This window comes from Aptenodytes forsteri, unplaced genomic scaffold (genome assembly GCF_000699145.1).
Source record: "Aptenodytes forsteri isolate BGI_AS27 unplaced genomic scaffold, ASM69914v1 Scaffold287, whole genome shotgun sequence".
Classification (NCBI taxonomy): Eukaryota; Metazoa; Chordata; class Aves; order Sphenisciformes; family Spheniscidae; genus Aptenodytes; species Aptenodytes forsteri.
Window position 1 is genome coordinate 2,513,354 of NW_008794854.1, and position 17,483 is coordinate 2,530,836.

General features: G+C 38.7%; 1 protein-coding gene across 1 annotated transcript in view; it reads left to right on the forward strand.

Moving 5' to 3' along the window:
- The first annotated feature begins 409 nt into the window (after positions 1-409).
- PROS1 (protein S (alpha)) overlaps positions 410-17,483 on the forward strand; it is a 38,389-nt gene continuing 21,315 nt past the window's right edge. The window contains 8 exon segments of the mRNA XM_009274596.1: positions 410-490; positions 3,232-3,297; positions 4,358-4,567; positions 5,613-5,637; positions 5,971-6,057; positions 9,942-10,064; positions 10,224-10,346; positions 12,258-12,383. Of these exon segments, the coding sequence (XP_009272871.1) occupies positions 410-490; positions 3,232-3,297; positions 4,358-4,567; positions 5,613-5,637; positions 5,971-6,057; positions 9,942-10,064; positions 10,224-10,346; positions 12,258-12,383 (841 nt within the window).

Genomic DNA, 17,483 nt, shown 5'->3' on the forward strand with positions numbered 1-17,483 from the left:
GTACGGTTGGGGCAGCTTCGCTGTAACTTGGGGCTGGTCGCGGCTCGGAAGCTGTTGGCGGCCGAAACGCAGCTCCGCGGCTCGGGGGGAAGCGTGCCTTCCAATAGCGCTCGATTCGCTTAGGAGAAAAAGAGTCGGTAGAACATGGTCTCGGGAGAGTGGCGTTGTTGCGGAGTCCAGGCAAGCAGCCCTGACTCTCTTGATAAGTTCAGACCTATCAGCCTAGGTAGCCTTCCAATAGCGCTCGATTCGCTTAGGAGAAAAAGAGTCGGTAGAACATGGTCTCGGGAGAGTGGCGTTGTTGCGGAGTCCAGGCAAGCAGCCCTGACTCTCTTGATAAGTTCAGACCTGTCAGCCTAGGTAAGAACTACTTGCTCTCACATGTAGATCAAAAAAATAATCAAAGATTATGTCTTTGACACGAAAGTCTTTGAGCTTAGTACTAAAAGAAGACAATGTGTATCTGGAACAAGCAGAATTGCAGCTCAAAGTAAGCCTGTTTCTGACGCGTTTTACTAATGATTAAACAGGCAGAAGAAAAACCTAATGTTTACTAGTCAGACTTCTGTTTGAATGCTCGGGATTCTGACTATGAAGGGAACGGTGGAAAGATGAAAGTTCATTTTATAACTTACTTTTGAACAGGTCCTAAAAATAAATCTTCTAATAAATCTTTTGTCATGTTTATTTCTCTGTTTTCATCACATTTCCTGTTCCATTTATCTGCCCCACTGCATACCTTGTCAGTTTTCTCTTTTATGAACAGTGATTATTAGCAGTTGTCCTACTCATGCAAAATTTCTGTGACCCAAGTAGTCCGCTTTCGTATCCCTGGCTCTGAACAATGCCAGGGATTTCTGGGACGGGTTAAAAAAACCAGAAAGATCTTAATAATGTAGCTTGTACCATTCAATAATGATAAAGGAAGGTTGCCTCTCTGCTAGTCTTAGTGCAGCTGTGTTTGGTCCAACATCCAGTGAGGGACAGGTTTTGGGTAAGATGGAGAAGGAACAGGCAAACACTAGCAGTTGGTTGGGTTTATTTTGTTGGCTGCATAAAGCTTATGTCGCTGATGAGCATTTCGGGAGACTCTAGTCTCTGGAATTATGGAGCTGATTGCAATATAACAGCTGTACAAATAAGATAATGCCACCTTCTACAGTGGCATCACATTTCCTTTTTGTTCAGTTTATTGGGTCTTCTGAGTTTCTGGAAGCACTAGAGCACTGGCTACAGCTGCTAGTTGGGTAGTAGGTAAGCCGCTCTAAGCTGTGTTTAACTAGCCCACTTAGGTTTATAGTTGCATCTGCACTACAAAACAGCAGTTAGGAACCAGTGAATCTCATCCTCTACCCCCATTTTTTTCCTTTTTCAGTAGCATTACTTCTAAAGAAGTGCTTGATAAGTAATCACTGCAGAGTGTCTGTACAACACCTATTGAAATCGTAGCTAGGATTTCCATGAGGCTTCAGTGATAATCAAATAAAACACACTGAGTTCATTAAGGGTTAACTACTGGTTTGGCAGGGTCAAGTGTGCCAGAGTTTCCTGTAATCAAACTGGCAGCAGTAGCAGTGAGGATTTTTTTTTTCCTTTAATAAAGGTCCTATCATAATCTTTGTAAGGAAAACCCAGTTGAATAAATACACTACTAATTCTATGCATGTGAATTGAAATATTTGCAATAAAAATACGGAATTTCCATTGAGTTACATGTCTTATTTAAACTCAAAAGTCATAGGAAATCAGCTTAAGAGAAGGGTAAACTGCTGTGATGTAGGGGAATAGACCTGTTTCCATTACTCCACTGTATTCAAAACATGAAGTAGGTAGTGTTAGATCTGGTATAATGTCCTCAAGAATGTTGCACTTACTTGGAATTTTCTTGCACTTTGTTTACTGAAAGTGTGCATCAAAATGAGAATTACGTAGCTAAAGGTCAAAACAAGATTGTTGAAAGTCAGCTGTGAATTAGGCCTCATCTACACCAGAGAGCCTCTGCCCCAAAGCTGCGTCAGCATGCTTGTGCTGGTAGTAACCTCCAACGTAAACAAAATCAGCAGGTGCAATGTACAGTTTTACTATTTTGTTGTCACTCCTGTTGCGTCAGAACAGATGGACTTTCTGCATCCTTCTTATTAGTCTGCTTTTATGTAATGACAAATACAGCCATTTACCCAAATTAATTAAAATGACACTGCTAGCAACAGTTGGTGGTAAATAAATTATCAAAATGTTTTTCTGCTTTCCAGTGCGGTTAGGGCTCAGAAGAGCTCTCATGAGGCCCTTCTTGTCCTGTCATCTCGCCGTGCTTTTTGCCGGTCTCCCAGCAGACAGTATGATAGTGGTGGGCTCACGGATTGAGAGAGAAAAGATCTACGAGATTCACAGATGCAGCAGTTTCCAATTCATTGCTCCTCCTAACTGCTGTATGAAGGATACGTAACAGCCAGAGAATCCAAATCCAGCTCTTGAAATACGTGTTAACAGCCCTTGAGATGTGCTTATGGCATACCTTAAGATTTGTGAAAGTGGAAAACAGTAGAAGAGAGAAGCAGGCTTGAATCATTTCTTTTGTGCCAAGAATTTCTGGAAGTGGGGGCCCAGAAAGTCAGATAAGACTTTTCTTTCCCCGAGCAGTTTCCTTGAGAATCAGTCTTCACCTTACAGAGTTCTTTCCATTCTCCGGTAAGACCACCATGTAGATCAAGATGTAAATAAGAAGAAATGAATCCTCAAATACCGGACTGTTGCCTGCTCATATACTTAGTACTGGGGAAGGGCACAAGCTGACTTCTCCTCCTTGCATTTCTAAGCAACTTGCTGGTTGCTCTCTGAGATAAAGGTGTGCTTCAAAACTTTTGGAGGTATGCTGTAGTATGTCCACCTTATGCTCAGGAAATCTTAACCTACTGCCTTACCAGAAAGATTAGTCTTACCAGAATGAAAGCAAGTAGGTCAATTTGAAGTGACAAGCTTATCCCACATCGAATACATTTAGGATGCTGTAACAGAAAGGTTTCTTCAGGTCATTGTCCAATGTTGCAGCACGTGCTTCAGTTGTGTTCCCCATCACTTGATAGAGACCTTTAGTAACGTGCCTTTAGTAATGTGTTTAGGATGGTATGATTTTAGTTACCTCTGGTACCTGAAAACTATCCTCGCTGCAAGTTCTGGGCCTCATTAGCTGCTCTTTCTAATAAGCCTTTTGAGTTTTTTCTTTCCTTTTAGTGCACAGACATGGGGAGGCTGTTCTCTGACACTCGGCTGCTGGCATGCCTCATAAAGGTGCTCTGGGTTTGTGGTATTACATGCTCATAAACAGTACTGAATTGACTTGATCTTCTTGGTAGACTAGTGATGAATATGTACGTACACCATATCTGGTTTGCACTGCAAGCGTCATGATCCTCACACAGTTGTGCTAGTCTGAGAGGTTAAGTTGTGCAAAGGCTGATAAAAGAAGGGCAGGTGTAGAAGTGTGGTGCTCTCTAGTTAACATATGTCAGCCATGCTCTTTAACCCTGTGAGCTGGACTTTTTCCAATTATGCTCATCCATTTTGCTCTTAATCACACGGTTATGTCCAAAAGTTAAACTAATGAGGCAGTCTAATTTAGTTGCTGTTCCTGTAGAGTTGTGTGCTCTACAAAGAACAATCGAAGCAAACAGACATCTTCCATTTTTAGTGTCATTTCTCAACTCACTTATTTGTTCACCATTTGTGTAAAAGTCAATAAAATGACAGTAACAAGATACATGAAAATTAAGTAATGACACATAACATGATGGATCTGAAATATAAAAGTTAGCTAGGATTGTATTTTATCTTGATAAAAAGTGAATGTATTCGTAGGTTGTTTGCCTTGATGTTTCTCAGGATATCATTCTCACCTTTTACTTTGTCTTGTTCTTTACAGTTCTGAAAAATAAAATAACATTTATGTTAATTGCATATAACAGGTAGCCTGATTTTATAAGACACACTTTTGGACTCACATAAGTTAAATAGGGTCAGAATATTTACTACTAGATCACTGAAACAGGTAATATAAAAAACTTCACAGCTTTTTTCCACTTATGGGTCACATATCTCACTTTGTAATATCCATAGCAAAAAAAAAAAAAAAAAATCTGATCCTGAATATGACATTTAAATTATGCTTCAGGCATAGCATAGCATAAATGTTTTTTTGGTGACTCAGGACTTCTTTGGTCAGAAAAGCTACCCCACATACAGAGAACAGAATCCTAGGATTTCTTGCCTATTTTCCAAAATGATAGCAAACAGCAACTCCTGAGTAAGCATTTAATTCAGAATTTCGTGTTAGATTCTCATATTTGTTCAGTGATTACAGTGTTTTTCAGCTGTTAAACAAATAACAACAGAGCTCCTTTGTTTCCACAAAGTTTTATCCCAGCAGTATGCCTCTCAGTTCCTGGTGAGGAAACGACGAGCAAATTCTTTTATGGAAGAAAGTAAGAAGGGAAATTAAGAAAGAGAGTGCATTGAAGAATTATGCAATAAGGAAGAAGCCAGGGAAATCTTTGAAAATAATCCCGAAACTGTAAGTATCTGATGAATATCTATGAGGTAGATAGTAGTTCTTTGCAGAGGGAAAGCTAGAAGTACATAGAATTCACACTGCAAAGCTAAAAAAACCCCACCGTGCAGACCAAGAACTAGTTTGAAATTCTTCTGTGTATAAGCAAAGAGAATAGTTGCATAGATACTATTTTAATTTCAAGTACGGATCACCAGTTTTAGAGCACAGTTGTCTGCAAGCATTCCATGTGGGGAAACTCTGTTGGCCTCAATTAAAATTTTACACAGAGGATGCATGGCAGTGCAGCCCTTTTAATGAAGGGATTGGACATACTACTGTGAGCTTTTTTCCCGGTGGGGAGAACTCTGTTTCTCCATTCATTCCCACATTACGTTATTTAGTATTAGGTATATTTTATTCAGTTTTGTACTATAAAAGTGTTATTACAAAATATATATGGTTAAAACAAATTCTTGTTTTGCAAATTATGTATCGGTTCCATGTTCTGTCTTTGATAAAATTGCATGTATTTAGATATTCTGATTGTTAAGATTAAATTGTTTCAGTAATCAATAATCATTTGCTTTTAACAATTTTTAACAATTAAAGCTTTTCACTTTATTTGGAATTAATTGCACATGAGATGTTCAACCTATTCCAGGGTTTTTTTTGTTTATTTTAGGGTGAAAAAGGCAGATAAAGGAGGCTGCTCTGCATCCAGTAACAACATTGGGCAAGATCCTCCCATTCAAAGAGACAGTTTTCAAAGTCATTTTGACACCCAATTCATTTTCATTTCCTTCATTGTGAAAGTGTGCAATTCAGTGCAGTATCTTAATCTCTCCAGTGAGACGTGTGTTTATTAAATAATCTGCTGCCATAGCCTAAACAATAGTGATATAGAAAACTTGTTCTATATTCTATGAGTCAAAGTGATTTTTTCTTTTTTGCTTCTTTTACAGTTATAATACAAGTATATTTTAGAACTTAGTCAGTGATATATTTTACTGTAATTCTATCTACCTTAAATTTTTCTTACTCTTTATTTTTCTTTTTTTTCCTGCAGGAGTATTTTTATCCCAAATATTTAAGTGAGTACAAAAAACCTGAACAACTCTAGTATTAATCATTCACTGGTCTTCTTATTTGGGTAATACTAGTTTAGTTATTCTGCCCGTAGCGCTTGAATGATTTCCGTGCTGGTTATAATGCCTACTAGCTCTTCGGCAGTTCTGTGTGCTTAGATCCTAGCAGAGGCACTCCGGAGGTTGGTCTGTGATCAGCTGTCCTGAATATGCCCAGACAAGTTTTCTAATTCAAGCTGTGAGAACAGACTCTTTGAAGATGCCATGCATAAGCTGTTGTCATTTCAGTCTAAATGAGTGTTTGTATCATAAGCAGATTGTGTGGGTTTGCATTTGCAGGCTGCCTTGCCTCCCATCGAGCAGGGATTTTCAGGGTTACTGCAGTTACTCCAGATTCTCCAGCTGACCTGAGGGCTTGTGTCAATGGTAAGTGCTGCTGTTAGATACTTTACCTAATGCACTCACATCTAAGAACACACGCGTACATGGCTAGAAAGCAGTTCACATAAGCAGAAAAAGAGACGAATATCCATTTAACTCGGGCAAACTCAATTATCTGGAACAGAAATTGACAAAGAATATTAGGTGAGACAGCGCATTTTCAGAGCAAGTGGTGTAAGTGACTGGTTTTAACTTTAAAAAGCATGCTGGAAAGGAAACATAATACCGCAAAATTGAAGGCAGAATTCGGCTGGAAACATACGAAAGTGTCCTACACCAACCCACCGATGTTCCCTAGGATGTCCTCTGTACTCTACCATGTCTTTAATAGTTATGTCTGACGCTCTGCGGCTAGCAAGTTCTGTTCTGTCAGTTAAGGGAAGGGACCATCTGGTTAATTCTCCTTTCTTCCACTCTTTGGCCCATAGTTACACTGTAGCCCTTCATGAAGTGGGTAACATTATCAGCTGAAAAATTCAAATACTAGCTGGAAAACTAGTATTTGTCATTGAGTCTAGACACAAGAAGGTAACAAAGCATGAAACTTGTGATGTTGCTCAAATATTTTATTTTTTACGCCTGTACATTCATAAGTCCAGTGTGAATTGTTTTTTTTCTAGTAAATTCGCAGGAAGCAGTCTGTACCATATTCCCTACTTGTCACAGTTGAAACATGTCTCTAAACCTCTAAACCTTTACAGCCTGGTTACATCAAAGAAGCTTTCAGATAGTTTGAAGAGGGATGCTTATCCTTAACCATCTGACACTGGTTTTGTCATTGAAAGCAATGGAAGGCAAAAAAATCCTTAATGATTACACTGCACATGGTGACGGATGAACATATTTTCCAGATCACTTGGCCAACGTGACTGCTGTCACAAATTAAAATGTATTCCCATTCATATCACTCTTTCTCACTCTCATTAGAGGTCCTGGAAGGAAAGGATTTAGCAGTTGTGTGAATGTGCAGTGTTTCTGTATTACCCAGTGAAAACAAGTAGTTTACTTGATAGTCATTGTATTTCTCCATTTGGGTTCACATTATAAAATCAAGTTAAAAAAACTGTTACTATTAGTCAGTCACCAGGATAAAGGAGAAGTAAAGAGAGTATGCATAAAATTTTCAAGTGTTTCTAAGGCTTAAATGTTCAATGAAATTTATGCACATTTCTGGAAAGGAGCTACTGCTGAGAAAGTGGAATTTAAAATTCCCATTAAAGCTATATCACAATTCTTTAAAATGTTTTCACTGAGACAAAGATTTTGTGATACTGATATTAACAGATTTTTTTTATTATTTTAAAAGTTTTGTCTTTCTGAATTTATCGATCCAAATTGTTTTGATATTGTAAAAATGAAAAACCCAATTTTCCTAATGAGAAATAATTAAATGATAATAGGAACTAGTTTATAACAATACAGTAACTAGTTTGAATCTCAAGCTGAAAAAAATAAAGGAATAAAAATAACAATTCAAACAGAATTGAAAAATAATTTCATTGTTTTCAGATTTGCCCAAATGACTTATTTCAGAACACAAATGAACACACGTTTCAGAACACACCTTTCTGGATAAACAGTTACAAAAATTAGTGAATATATTGACTTTTTCATCCCCATCAAGGAAGGAAAAGGAAAATTTTCACAGGAAAAGATGACCCTTTTTCATACTTTTCTAATCCAAGCGGGTATCCAAGCTGCATCTTCAAGTCTCTAAACAGCTGTATCCCATGAATCTGCATGCTTAATTGCTTTTGAAAATAAGCCCTTAAAAATCCCTGCATTTACATCTATCCAGCTCACCATGACACATCTCATGGATACCAGAGCCTCTAAGTGGCAGAGGATACGTGTACCACAATACATTTCTTGCCACCTATCCCTTCTATTGCAGGCTGAGTATATCTTCTGACATTTAGTTGCTGTCACAAATGTTTATCAAAAAGCATTGCCGGGTAGTAGGTCAGAATGCACCCTGAATTGGGAAAAGAGGAACACCAGGCCTGCTTTCGGAACAAATGGCTGCAACATTACTGGTTCTGCAGTGGCATCTTAATCATTCATCTGTGGACATAACTTCTTTGTCCGTCCAGTCCCGTCCATCCTGTCTTGTCTTCTTCCTCTAGTGTATTTCACTAGTTCTCCTTTTTTCATTCATTGGTTTCCTCATTTTGCCCTTTATATCTTTAATTCACCTCATTCCATCTACTCGTGTTTCACACTGCCAACCCAATCCATCATCTCTCAGTTCAGACTCTCATAAGCCATCACTGCCTTTTTCTCAGAAACATTTACAGTCAGGCTTGTTCCCCAGTTGCATACTCTAAGGGTAACTTCCACATCTATCACTTATGAAATGCTTTGCTTATACCAAGCTTAGTTCACACGCTTGTTCCTGGACCTACAGAAGCAGTAAATAATCAACAAAGAGAAAAAAAAACGTAGGGAGTTCTAGAGCTTACATTTGGAAATTGCTGTGAAGGATCCATACATAAACCCCATTCCTGTTACTTCTGCGCAATTTCTTCTGTCAGTCTTCCTCTGCAACTGGAGTCCTTTGGTCTGCAGTATGAATATTACCTGACAGGCAGCACCTATTCTGGAGGGGCTCTGTAGTTTTGGAGCTTGGCTGACCCCTGGGCTTTTGGTTTTACTTGCAGCAGAAATTAATTAGAAGTAGATTTAATTGACAAATATACTAACACAGATTTTGTTAAGCTTTCTTAGTCACAGAAGGCTAAACTTACAATTCTATGCAGCTCAGTTCTTTAGTTCTTTTGAGTGAAGTAAGAAACATTTAAGAAATCCAGTGAGGCCTTACATACAGAATCGTAGCAAGTTTCAGTCTGCAGGAACACTTGCCTTTCATTCCACTTTTTTGAATCTGAACATCGCTAAATCCTTTCTTCTTTCCATTCTGCTATCTGTTCTTTTAGGACACTACTTTTATTAAAAGCATGCCTCAGAATGACATTCCAGAGCTTTATAAGAACATAACTTTAAAGTAGAAACAATACATTTGTAATGTTTGGAGGCCTGCAGAAAAATTGTCCATAAAGCTACCAGCATATTCAGCAGACACGAATAGAATGATGCCTTATGTGGTATGCTGATGTAAAATTATGAAAATGGTGGGAAAAGTTAAAAGAACTTTATGTATTTTGGTTAGAGAAAAAAAGGCAGTGAATTCTCTGTTCTCTGCCCCAATCTATGTATTTTGAGCCTTGCTTTCTGAGGTCTTGCCAGCATGTATAAAGAGTCTTCAGTTGCTCTTTATGATGCAAATTGTTTTGTCATTGAAGTTAATATTTGTAAAAGGTGACAGTATTAGACACTGATGTATCCAGTCTACCCACAGGACCTGGACGGCCAAGGCAACCTGAGGTGTTAGTTTCTCTGTAAACGTGACCCTCCTTGAACAGAGAAACTGATCTCTGTAATCTTGAATTCTTGGTATTCTTGAAACTTTGGTATTTCTAGTGAAATTTGTGGTAATACGGTGGGGCAGAGCACTGTTCTTTAAAAAGTGAAATACGTCCTTAAAGGGTAATGAAAATAGTATCAAGTCTGCATTTGGTCACATCTTGCAGGGATTAACATGGCTTAGTGAGTCATTTGGTTTCTAGTTGTTTTCTGTCTGACAAAGAAAAAGTACTGGTGACTTTGTTTTTTCTCAGTCACTTCCAAGTTCTTGCTAACAGAATTAGTAGCAGGATGGTTGTGTGGTTACTTGATGTTATGCATCAAGCCCTTTCCTGTTTCATGAAAGGTGAAAGGTACCTGTGGGAAGAGAAGAACGACGACTAAACTGATCCTTGAGGAAAAATAACCCCAAATAACAAGTATTTCCAATGTTTTCCATCCCACAGAAATTTCAAACCAGTGTAGCCCCCTGCCGTGCCATAAAGATGGATATAAGGATTGCATAGATGGACAAGCCAAATATACATGTGTCTGTAAACCGGGATGGCAGGGAGAGAAATGTGAAGAAGGTATAGTCTCTAATCTCATTACGATGTCAGTTCTCAGGAACACAATTATAGTTCTACTATTATTGAATAGCATCAGATCTTTAAGTATACCTAGCTCCACACAGTTGGTCAATGAATGCCTTCCCCTGAGCAGTGATTTTTATTTTGTTTTCCTCCTAGATATAAATGAATGTGAAGACTTAAATGGAGGTTGTAGCCAACGCTGTTCCAATTTACCTGGAAGCTACCGTTGTTTATGTGAAGATGGCTACTTCATGCATTCAAATAAATGGGATTGTGGAGGTAGGAAGTGAGACTTAAGGAGAACATCATTACACGACAGTACATTGCCTGTTGACTAGAGAGGAAAGAATTTAGTCCAGTAGTTCCATAAATGCCCTAAGTCAGCAGAAGCTTGCATTGCCTATGAAAGATGCAGTCCTCCTTCAACCTGGCTACTCATTCCACCCGCAGCCTTACACCCCTGCGACCATTTGGGCAACCGTATAGTGAACCAGATCAAGGAACTGAGGTGGGTTGAAACCAGTTCAGGAAAAAAAACAGAAGAGAAAAAGAAAAAAACAGAAGAAAAGAGAAAGACTGTATAGTAGATTCTGCTTCCTTACTAGAGCTCTGTAAAGCATGTTTTGGTCACTAACCAGTTTCACATACCCTTTAGGCATGCTGAAACAAGAATCTAGAGTGGTGTGACCAGCTAACATCGTTACCATGGATATCCTGTCTGGTAAACACTGGTTTAGGCTGAATCACTCCTAATTAGTGATGCTGCTTTTTAGGGAGTTTGAAGTTCATTGGAGAAGAAATTATTAATGAATCTGAAAATGCTCTTAATGGAGAGAAAGATTTATCTTTTACTCACCCAGCATATTTTTTTTCTGTACATGCTTGTGTCTGTTATTATTGGCCATGACCTGCATGCTTCATTCCATTCCAGAAAAAAGCCTATGTGTTAACGTAATTAGCAATTCTTACTGCATAGTTAGAAAAAAGTACAACCTAATTCCATTTTAATGTCATATATTTTATTGCTGAACTATACCAACAGTTTTGGATAGTGTCAAATACTGTAAGAGACCAGACTTGAGGGCCATCTCCTGCTGTCACTTCCTTTAGTCTTTTTTTTTTTTTTTGTGAATGAATAATTTCCATAGAAATTCCAGAAGAACAGGAGATTGCTGTTTTGTCAAAAAGGGCAAGAAGATAAGTTGGTTAGAATCTCTGTAATTCTTGGAAAGATAGTGGAAAAGTTGGTTAAAAAAGTAATCAAAGATAAAAATACACTAATATACCTTAGTACCTAGAGTACTAGTTTGGTCATTTGATAAACTGGATTCAAGTGTTTCATTACATCCAACTACAAAATTACGCACCTAGAAATTTAGAGTATACACGGTAACTGTGGAAAAGTAGGCCAAATTCAGGACAGCTTTCACTTAAAAAATGTTTTGGGAGTCCTAGCAAGTCAGTGGCAGAATCCGTGCTCCCTGTGCAGCACCATTTCCACAACTACTACAAAACCACAGAGAAAACTAGAATGATCCCTGCGCATACAAGTGGGGATTAAAGTACTACCAGGGATCTGATATTTTTCTGTCTACAAGATATTTAGTAAGATTGATACTATATGCTGCATCCAGTTGTCACATCTGCATTTTGAAAATGACATTGAAAAATTGGAAACAACACGGAAGATAGATGCTAAAATGGTTTGAGGGATGGAGAGACAGTGAGGGACTGGAACACCTGTCAGCATAGCCAATTAAAAGACGATTGTGACATGAATGGATCGTAGCATGTAAGAAACTCTGATAGGATTATCTCTTGTCTTTCTGGATGCCTTTTTCTAAGATAGGATTTTATTATGCAGTCTGGTTTAGCTTATAGGAAATCTGTAGACTGTTTCTCTCTCTGCGTTCCTGGACATGCATCTCTTTTCCTGTTATCCACAGAACACATGAGAGAAAGGTAGGCAGGCAGAGAATTCGTTTTTCGCTGAGGGCATGCAGAAGTGCCTTTTAGAGACCTCTGGAAATCTTTATGGCTATAGCTGTAGTCTGCTACGAAAACATGGTAGACCTAGCAAGAAAGAGCCAGTTTGCCAGCCTCACTTGGTTTGCACAGTTTTGGATAGGGTTAGGAAAAAACAGTATGCAAGAGAGTGACTTGTTTTTAATAACTTGTTTGTGTTTCTAGATATAAATGAATGTATGTTACATCCAAACATCTGTGGGACAGCCATCTGTAAAAACACCCTGGGGAAATATGAATGTGAATGTGCAGAAGGCTACATATATAATGCAACTTCCAAGAACTGTGAAGGTAGGTCTTTCCCCCCCGCCCCCCCTTTTCTGTTTCTTTTATCTTGCCTTTTTTTTTTTTTTTTTTTGTTGTTATTCCACTGCTATACCAAACTCCAGCATCTCATCTAGTGGTGTATTTATTAATCTTGATATTGTTTATTACAATGTGACTCAATTGTTTCTTCTTTCAGAGGTTCAGTCAGGCTATATTACATGTAGTGTATACAGTTGCAATGACTTACTCCCAGATGTTGGAGGGTTTTAAAGTATACTCCCATGTCCTGCTGTATGCCAGTTCATGAGTTCATGAGAGCTCTCCTGCGCCGCTGTAGAGAGGACTTTCTGTCCAAGCTCTCAAACCAGCTAGCATGTTTCTTTCAGATAAATTGGAACAATGTGTTGAGGATCTGGACATTATTAGAGTGTCTTGTACCTTGTTTTTAAACATCATTACAGTTATAAGGATGGAATATTTCATGTCAATCAGTTTAATATATACCCCTAACTCAAGACAAGTTATAGCAAAAGCAATTAAAAGCACTTATTTGGAAATTCCAAACTGGGCAAGACAGTTAGGAAGATTTATAAAGAGATAATTGCTAGAAATGAAAACCATGCTTAATCAAGTTGTCTCAAAAACCTAAAAAGCTTGTCTTTATCCATCTGATAGGCCGTCTAGGTGCTTATTTAGCCGTCTAGGTGCTTATTTAGCCCTCATGGCCAGGGGCTCAGTCTCTGTCCTTTATATTTTCTTAGATCTCAGGTATTGGAAAGAGCTTTTCACTAGGGTCATTGAATTCCATTTAAAATTACATTCGTCTAATCCTTCCTCGGCATATCTAGTTATGCTAGAAAATAACAGCATTAGAGTCAACTGATCTCCATTCTAGGCTGGAAATGACAGCATGACAGTTGTATAAAAGATTTTGTACAAAGACCCCACATTTAAAATAAAAACGTTTTTAAATATCCAGAAAAGGAGCTATGAAAAAAGGAGCTGCACCAAAAAAATTTTTCCTCAGGAGTATTCTTTTCTGAAATTAAAATCTAGAAGAAAGACTTTCAAAACAAAGTTCCCTAACAATTATAGCAAAGTTGACAAGTACTGATAGCTAGCAGTAAAGCAGCAAGAAGCCATTCATACAAAGACCATCATAAAATAACTTTTCAAGTATTGAAAGTATTTGCATAATTGTCCTAGAATGTATTTTATTTCTCTCTACTTGTTAAAGTTTCAGTTTAGTACACACATCAGAAATTAAATTTCAGTTGTAGAAGAGATATATAAGCTCTTAGAGTTTTACTATGAAGAGGAATTTTCTACGTTGCCAGTTTAAGAAAAATACATCAGTGACTGATTTTTATTTTAAATGCTGCCTTTATGTTATTGCTCAGAAGGACGCAAAAGCAGCTTCTTGCTGGCTATGAATCTTTTGCTGCATGGCTTTTCGTGCAGCTTTCTTACGACAAAGCTTTGCACAGTGGTAATGATTACATATTCAGATGTCTGCTCTTTGTCCAGTTACTATGGGATTAAAACGTTACTGACAATTTTGTGTCCCTGCATGCACTGAAATGAGAAAAACTTCACAGTAATTAATCTAATTCTCGCTCCTCTTAGTACTTTCTGCAGATACATGGGTTGCATCAAATTCAATTTAAGTATTGTTTTTCTTCTGAAGCATGGATTCCAGAAGGTTGCAAGATGAGGACATTAAAACGAGTAAAGTCTTACCTCCTGGAAGGAGGATTATGCTGCTAAGCTTTCAGACCTTGTTGTAACCACATTAAATGAGTCACCAAATCCTGTCTAAGGACAGGATTGTGCAGACTGACAGGAATGTAGCCTTACAGAAATACTAAATGACATTAGCTTTTCATTGTCATATTGCATGTAGGTGGCCAAATTCAATTATGCTTATTAGAAAAATCAAGTTTACATACATTTATGCACAACTATCTCTACGATGACAGATACAATTAGAGTGGAATAGAAAAGGGTTTGTTTTTTTTTCCTCACCCATTCCTAGGAGAATGTTGCTACAGCTCTTCCTCCCCGCCTTTTGGGAGACACTATCAGTGGAAGATACCTGTACAGTCCAGTCTTTGTTTCATAGAAGCCATACAATTTTAGATACAGAATTTGATTATCTTCTCACCACCTTTGCAATTTCAAACACCTTGCCAAAAAAAGGCGTAGTGGGAATGAATAAGTATGTTTATTGTGCTAGAGGGGTCTGTCTTGCAGTCAGTATCAAGGAGACAAACCAAGCTGAACCCATATTTTAAAGAATGACCTAAGTTTTGGCATGCCTTTCCCCATATTCTTCTTCCTTCTCTGAAGGGGGAACTTCTCTTAAAGAAGTGACTGAACCAGTTAATCAAACAGCACAGAGCATGTCTGTATTTCAGGTACTAGTCCCTCCCTAGCACACAATCTGACAATTTGAGACAAGAAATCAGGGTTTCCCCTTCCTGCATGAATTAACACACACAAAATCCTGCCTACCCACATCCATGCTCTGAGGAAATCACCGTATTTCCCTAGCGTTATATAGAGTAGCTCCCTCCTAGGACATGGTATGCAGCTCCTTTGTGGCTGCTTTTATTATATCTTAGCAACTTATTAAAAGCAAGCTATTTTAGCCTTCCACTGAAAGCAGCTGTATGAACCCAGGATGCTGCTCAGATTCATGGGTTTGTGTGAATAGCTTCTGCTGAGTGTTTTATGATGTGGGACTGACATTTAGACACATTTGTGGGAAGCCTTTGAAATAGCTCAAACAAACATGCAAAGATGCTGACTACAACTTGGAAGAAAAAAAAAGCAGGATAATTATAGCAAAAATGATTAAAACAAACCTCCAAAGAACTTGGTCCCCTCCAGCCTGTGCATGTCCGCATTTCTGTAGCCGGACAAATAGCTCCTCATGGGGAGATCCTGCCATTTGGACTGATCAGGGATTCCAGAATGTCTGCTGAGGAAGGAGACTTCATACCTATCCAAGAAGCTTGCCTGTCCCTCTGCTGCTATAGTACACTCTGGAGGGAGACCTTACCCTTGAGCAGTAGGTTCATTTTGGTAATGAGAATTTATAGCCCCGCAAGACTGGTGCAAGTCTCCCAGTAATTGATTCAATGATCAACTGTGCGATAGGCTTTCATAATGACTTCCTAAGTCTCTGTTTGTCTGCAGGCCCTGGGCCTGAGGAACATGCTCAAAATTAACTGCTGCTTTCAGAGAATTTAGCACTCAGATTTACTCTAGTGCTACTGGTTAACCAGTGCTTGTAGTTTTACTTTTGTATTGCTAGGTGTTCAAGTACTGGAAGGGGTACAGGATCTTTCTCAGAGAACAATGCCTCCTAAAGTGTCTACACAGAGTCAGGCTCCTCTGGGGAGGGCGTGGGAAGAGAGGTGCTTCTCAGAGTCTCCCTACTCCAGTTCCTCTTGGGAGGTGTTCAATTTTTTACTTCCTTTTACATCTCCACAGCGAAGCGGGCTGTAGTTTTGGGGTTTTTTTCTTCTCTCTGTGTCCTTAGGCCTAGGTGGATTTCTTGGCCTATCAGATCCCCAAATGATCATAAATGGAATGATTTTTTTTTTTTTCCCAAAACAGGCAGGATAGGAAAGGACACAGAAAGTGTCCTCCTCACCCATTGCATAGTATGGCTAGGCCACATTTTGGATTTTGTCATTGCCTTATTTGCATGTTTGCTAGGATGCAAAAACAACAGTGGCAAAAGCAGCTTCATGTTGTAACACATCATCTTGTAGTCTCAGTTTTAAATAGACATCAGATTGCCAGTCACCAGAAATTATTAGGAAGTGACTTTCACAGCGGAATCCCTTTCACCAAGCTGAGTTTGCAATCTACTGGCTTAGGCAACCCCCATCAAGACCGAACAGTTTAATGATTTCTAAATGGAAAGGAGTGCACATGCCAAACAAAAGAGTAAGAGGTAATCTAGCTGTAGCTGGAGGAAATGGAGGGGTCAATCAGTTGCACATATGCATCAGCAAAATATTTCTTAACAACTGACCAAATCCTGCCACATGACTAATGTGCAAGCATTATCTCCAAAGCACACGGAAAGAAGTTTGAATAAGACTCCAAAATATACACTTAGATGTTGCAACCCACCTTTGTATCTTATTCCTGTAAGTAGTACTACAGGTGACAGAGGCCATAATGAATGAAATAGGAATTAAACCATGAGTAGAGGGTTAGTAATTTACAGTTGCAAGAGTCTGCGCATGTGTGCATACATATATACATGCAGTGTAACACTTTTTAATAGGACAGCTTTCTCAAATCTGAGCAAAGATAAAACTCTTAACACTAGCAAACATTCACCTCTGAAGAGACTGTAATTTCACACACAGTCACTGTTTAATTTATAAGCTCATTATTTAAAACTAATTCAAATTATGAGGATGCACCACAGAAAACATTTGCAAAATGTCAGATCCACTTGAAGAAACATCCAGTACTATATTTCTATATTAACAATTCCTTTTACTCACTTAGCTGACATTTTGGATGGATGAGGCACTTGAAGGAGTAGAGAAAAACAGAAGAATCTCCTGTGTAACCTTTTCTGCAGCTATGTACCTAAGACCAGTTAGAACTTGAACAATCCAAAAAGCCAGTCATCAACTCTCCAGTTATATTTCAGAAACTGTCTTCCAATATGTATCAAACCTTTCCTCAGAACAGGAAAACATTCTGGCAACACTTGCTGGTCAAAGGCTTGAGGTCTTCCATGTGTCTTTACGACCCAGTGTATCCTCAGAGAACTCTCCTGAGACAGGCAGTGGAACTGCGTACAGAGCAGTTGGTTTGAGCTCGCTGTTGGTGATCTAATAGGGATGAAGAAAAAGTGGAGGCATTCAATGTGTTTTTTGCCTCAGTTTTTAATAATACTGATAGACCTTGGGCTGCCCAGTCCTCTGAGTTGGAGGACCATGACTGTGGGAACAATGACTTTCCATTTGTGGACACTGAAATTATAAGGGACCAGCTGTATCAGCTGAATGTTCATAAGTCCATGGGGCCTGATGGGATTCATCCCAGAGTTCTGAAGGAGCTAGCGGATGTTACAGCAGGACCCCTCTC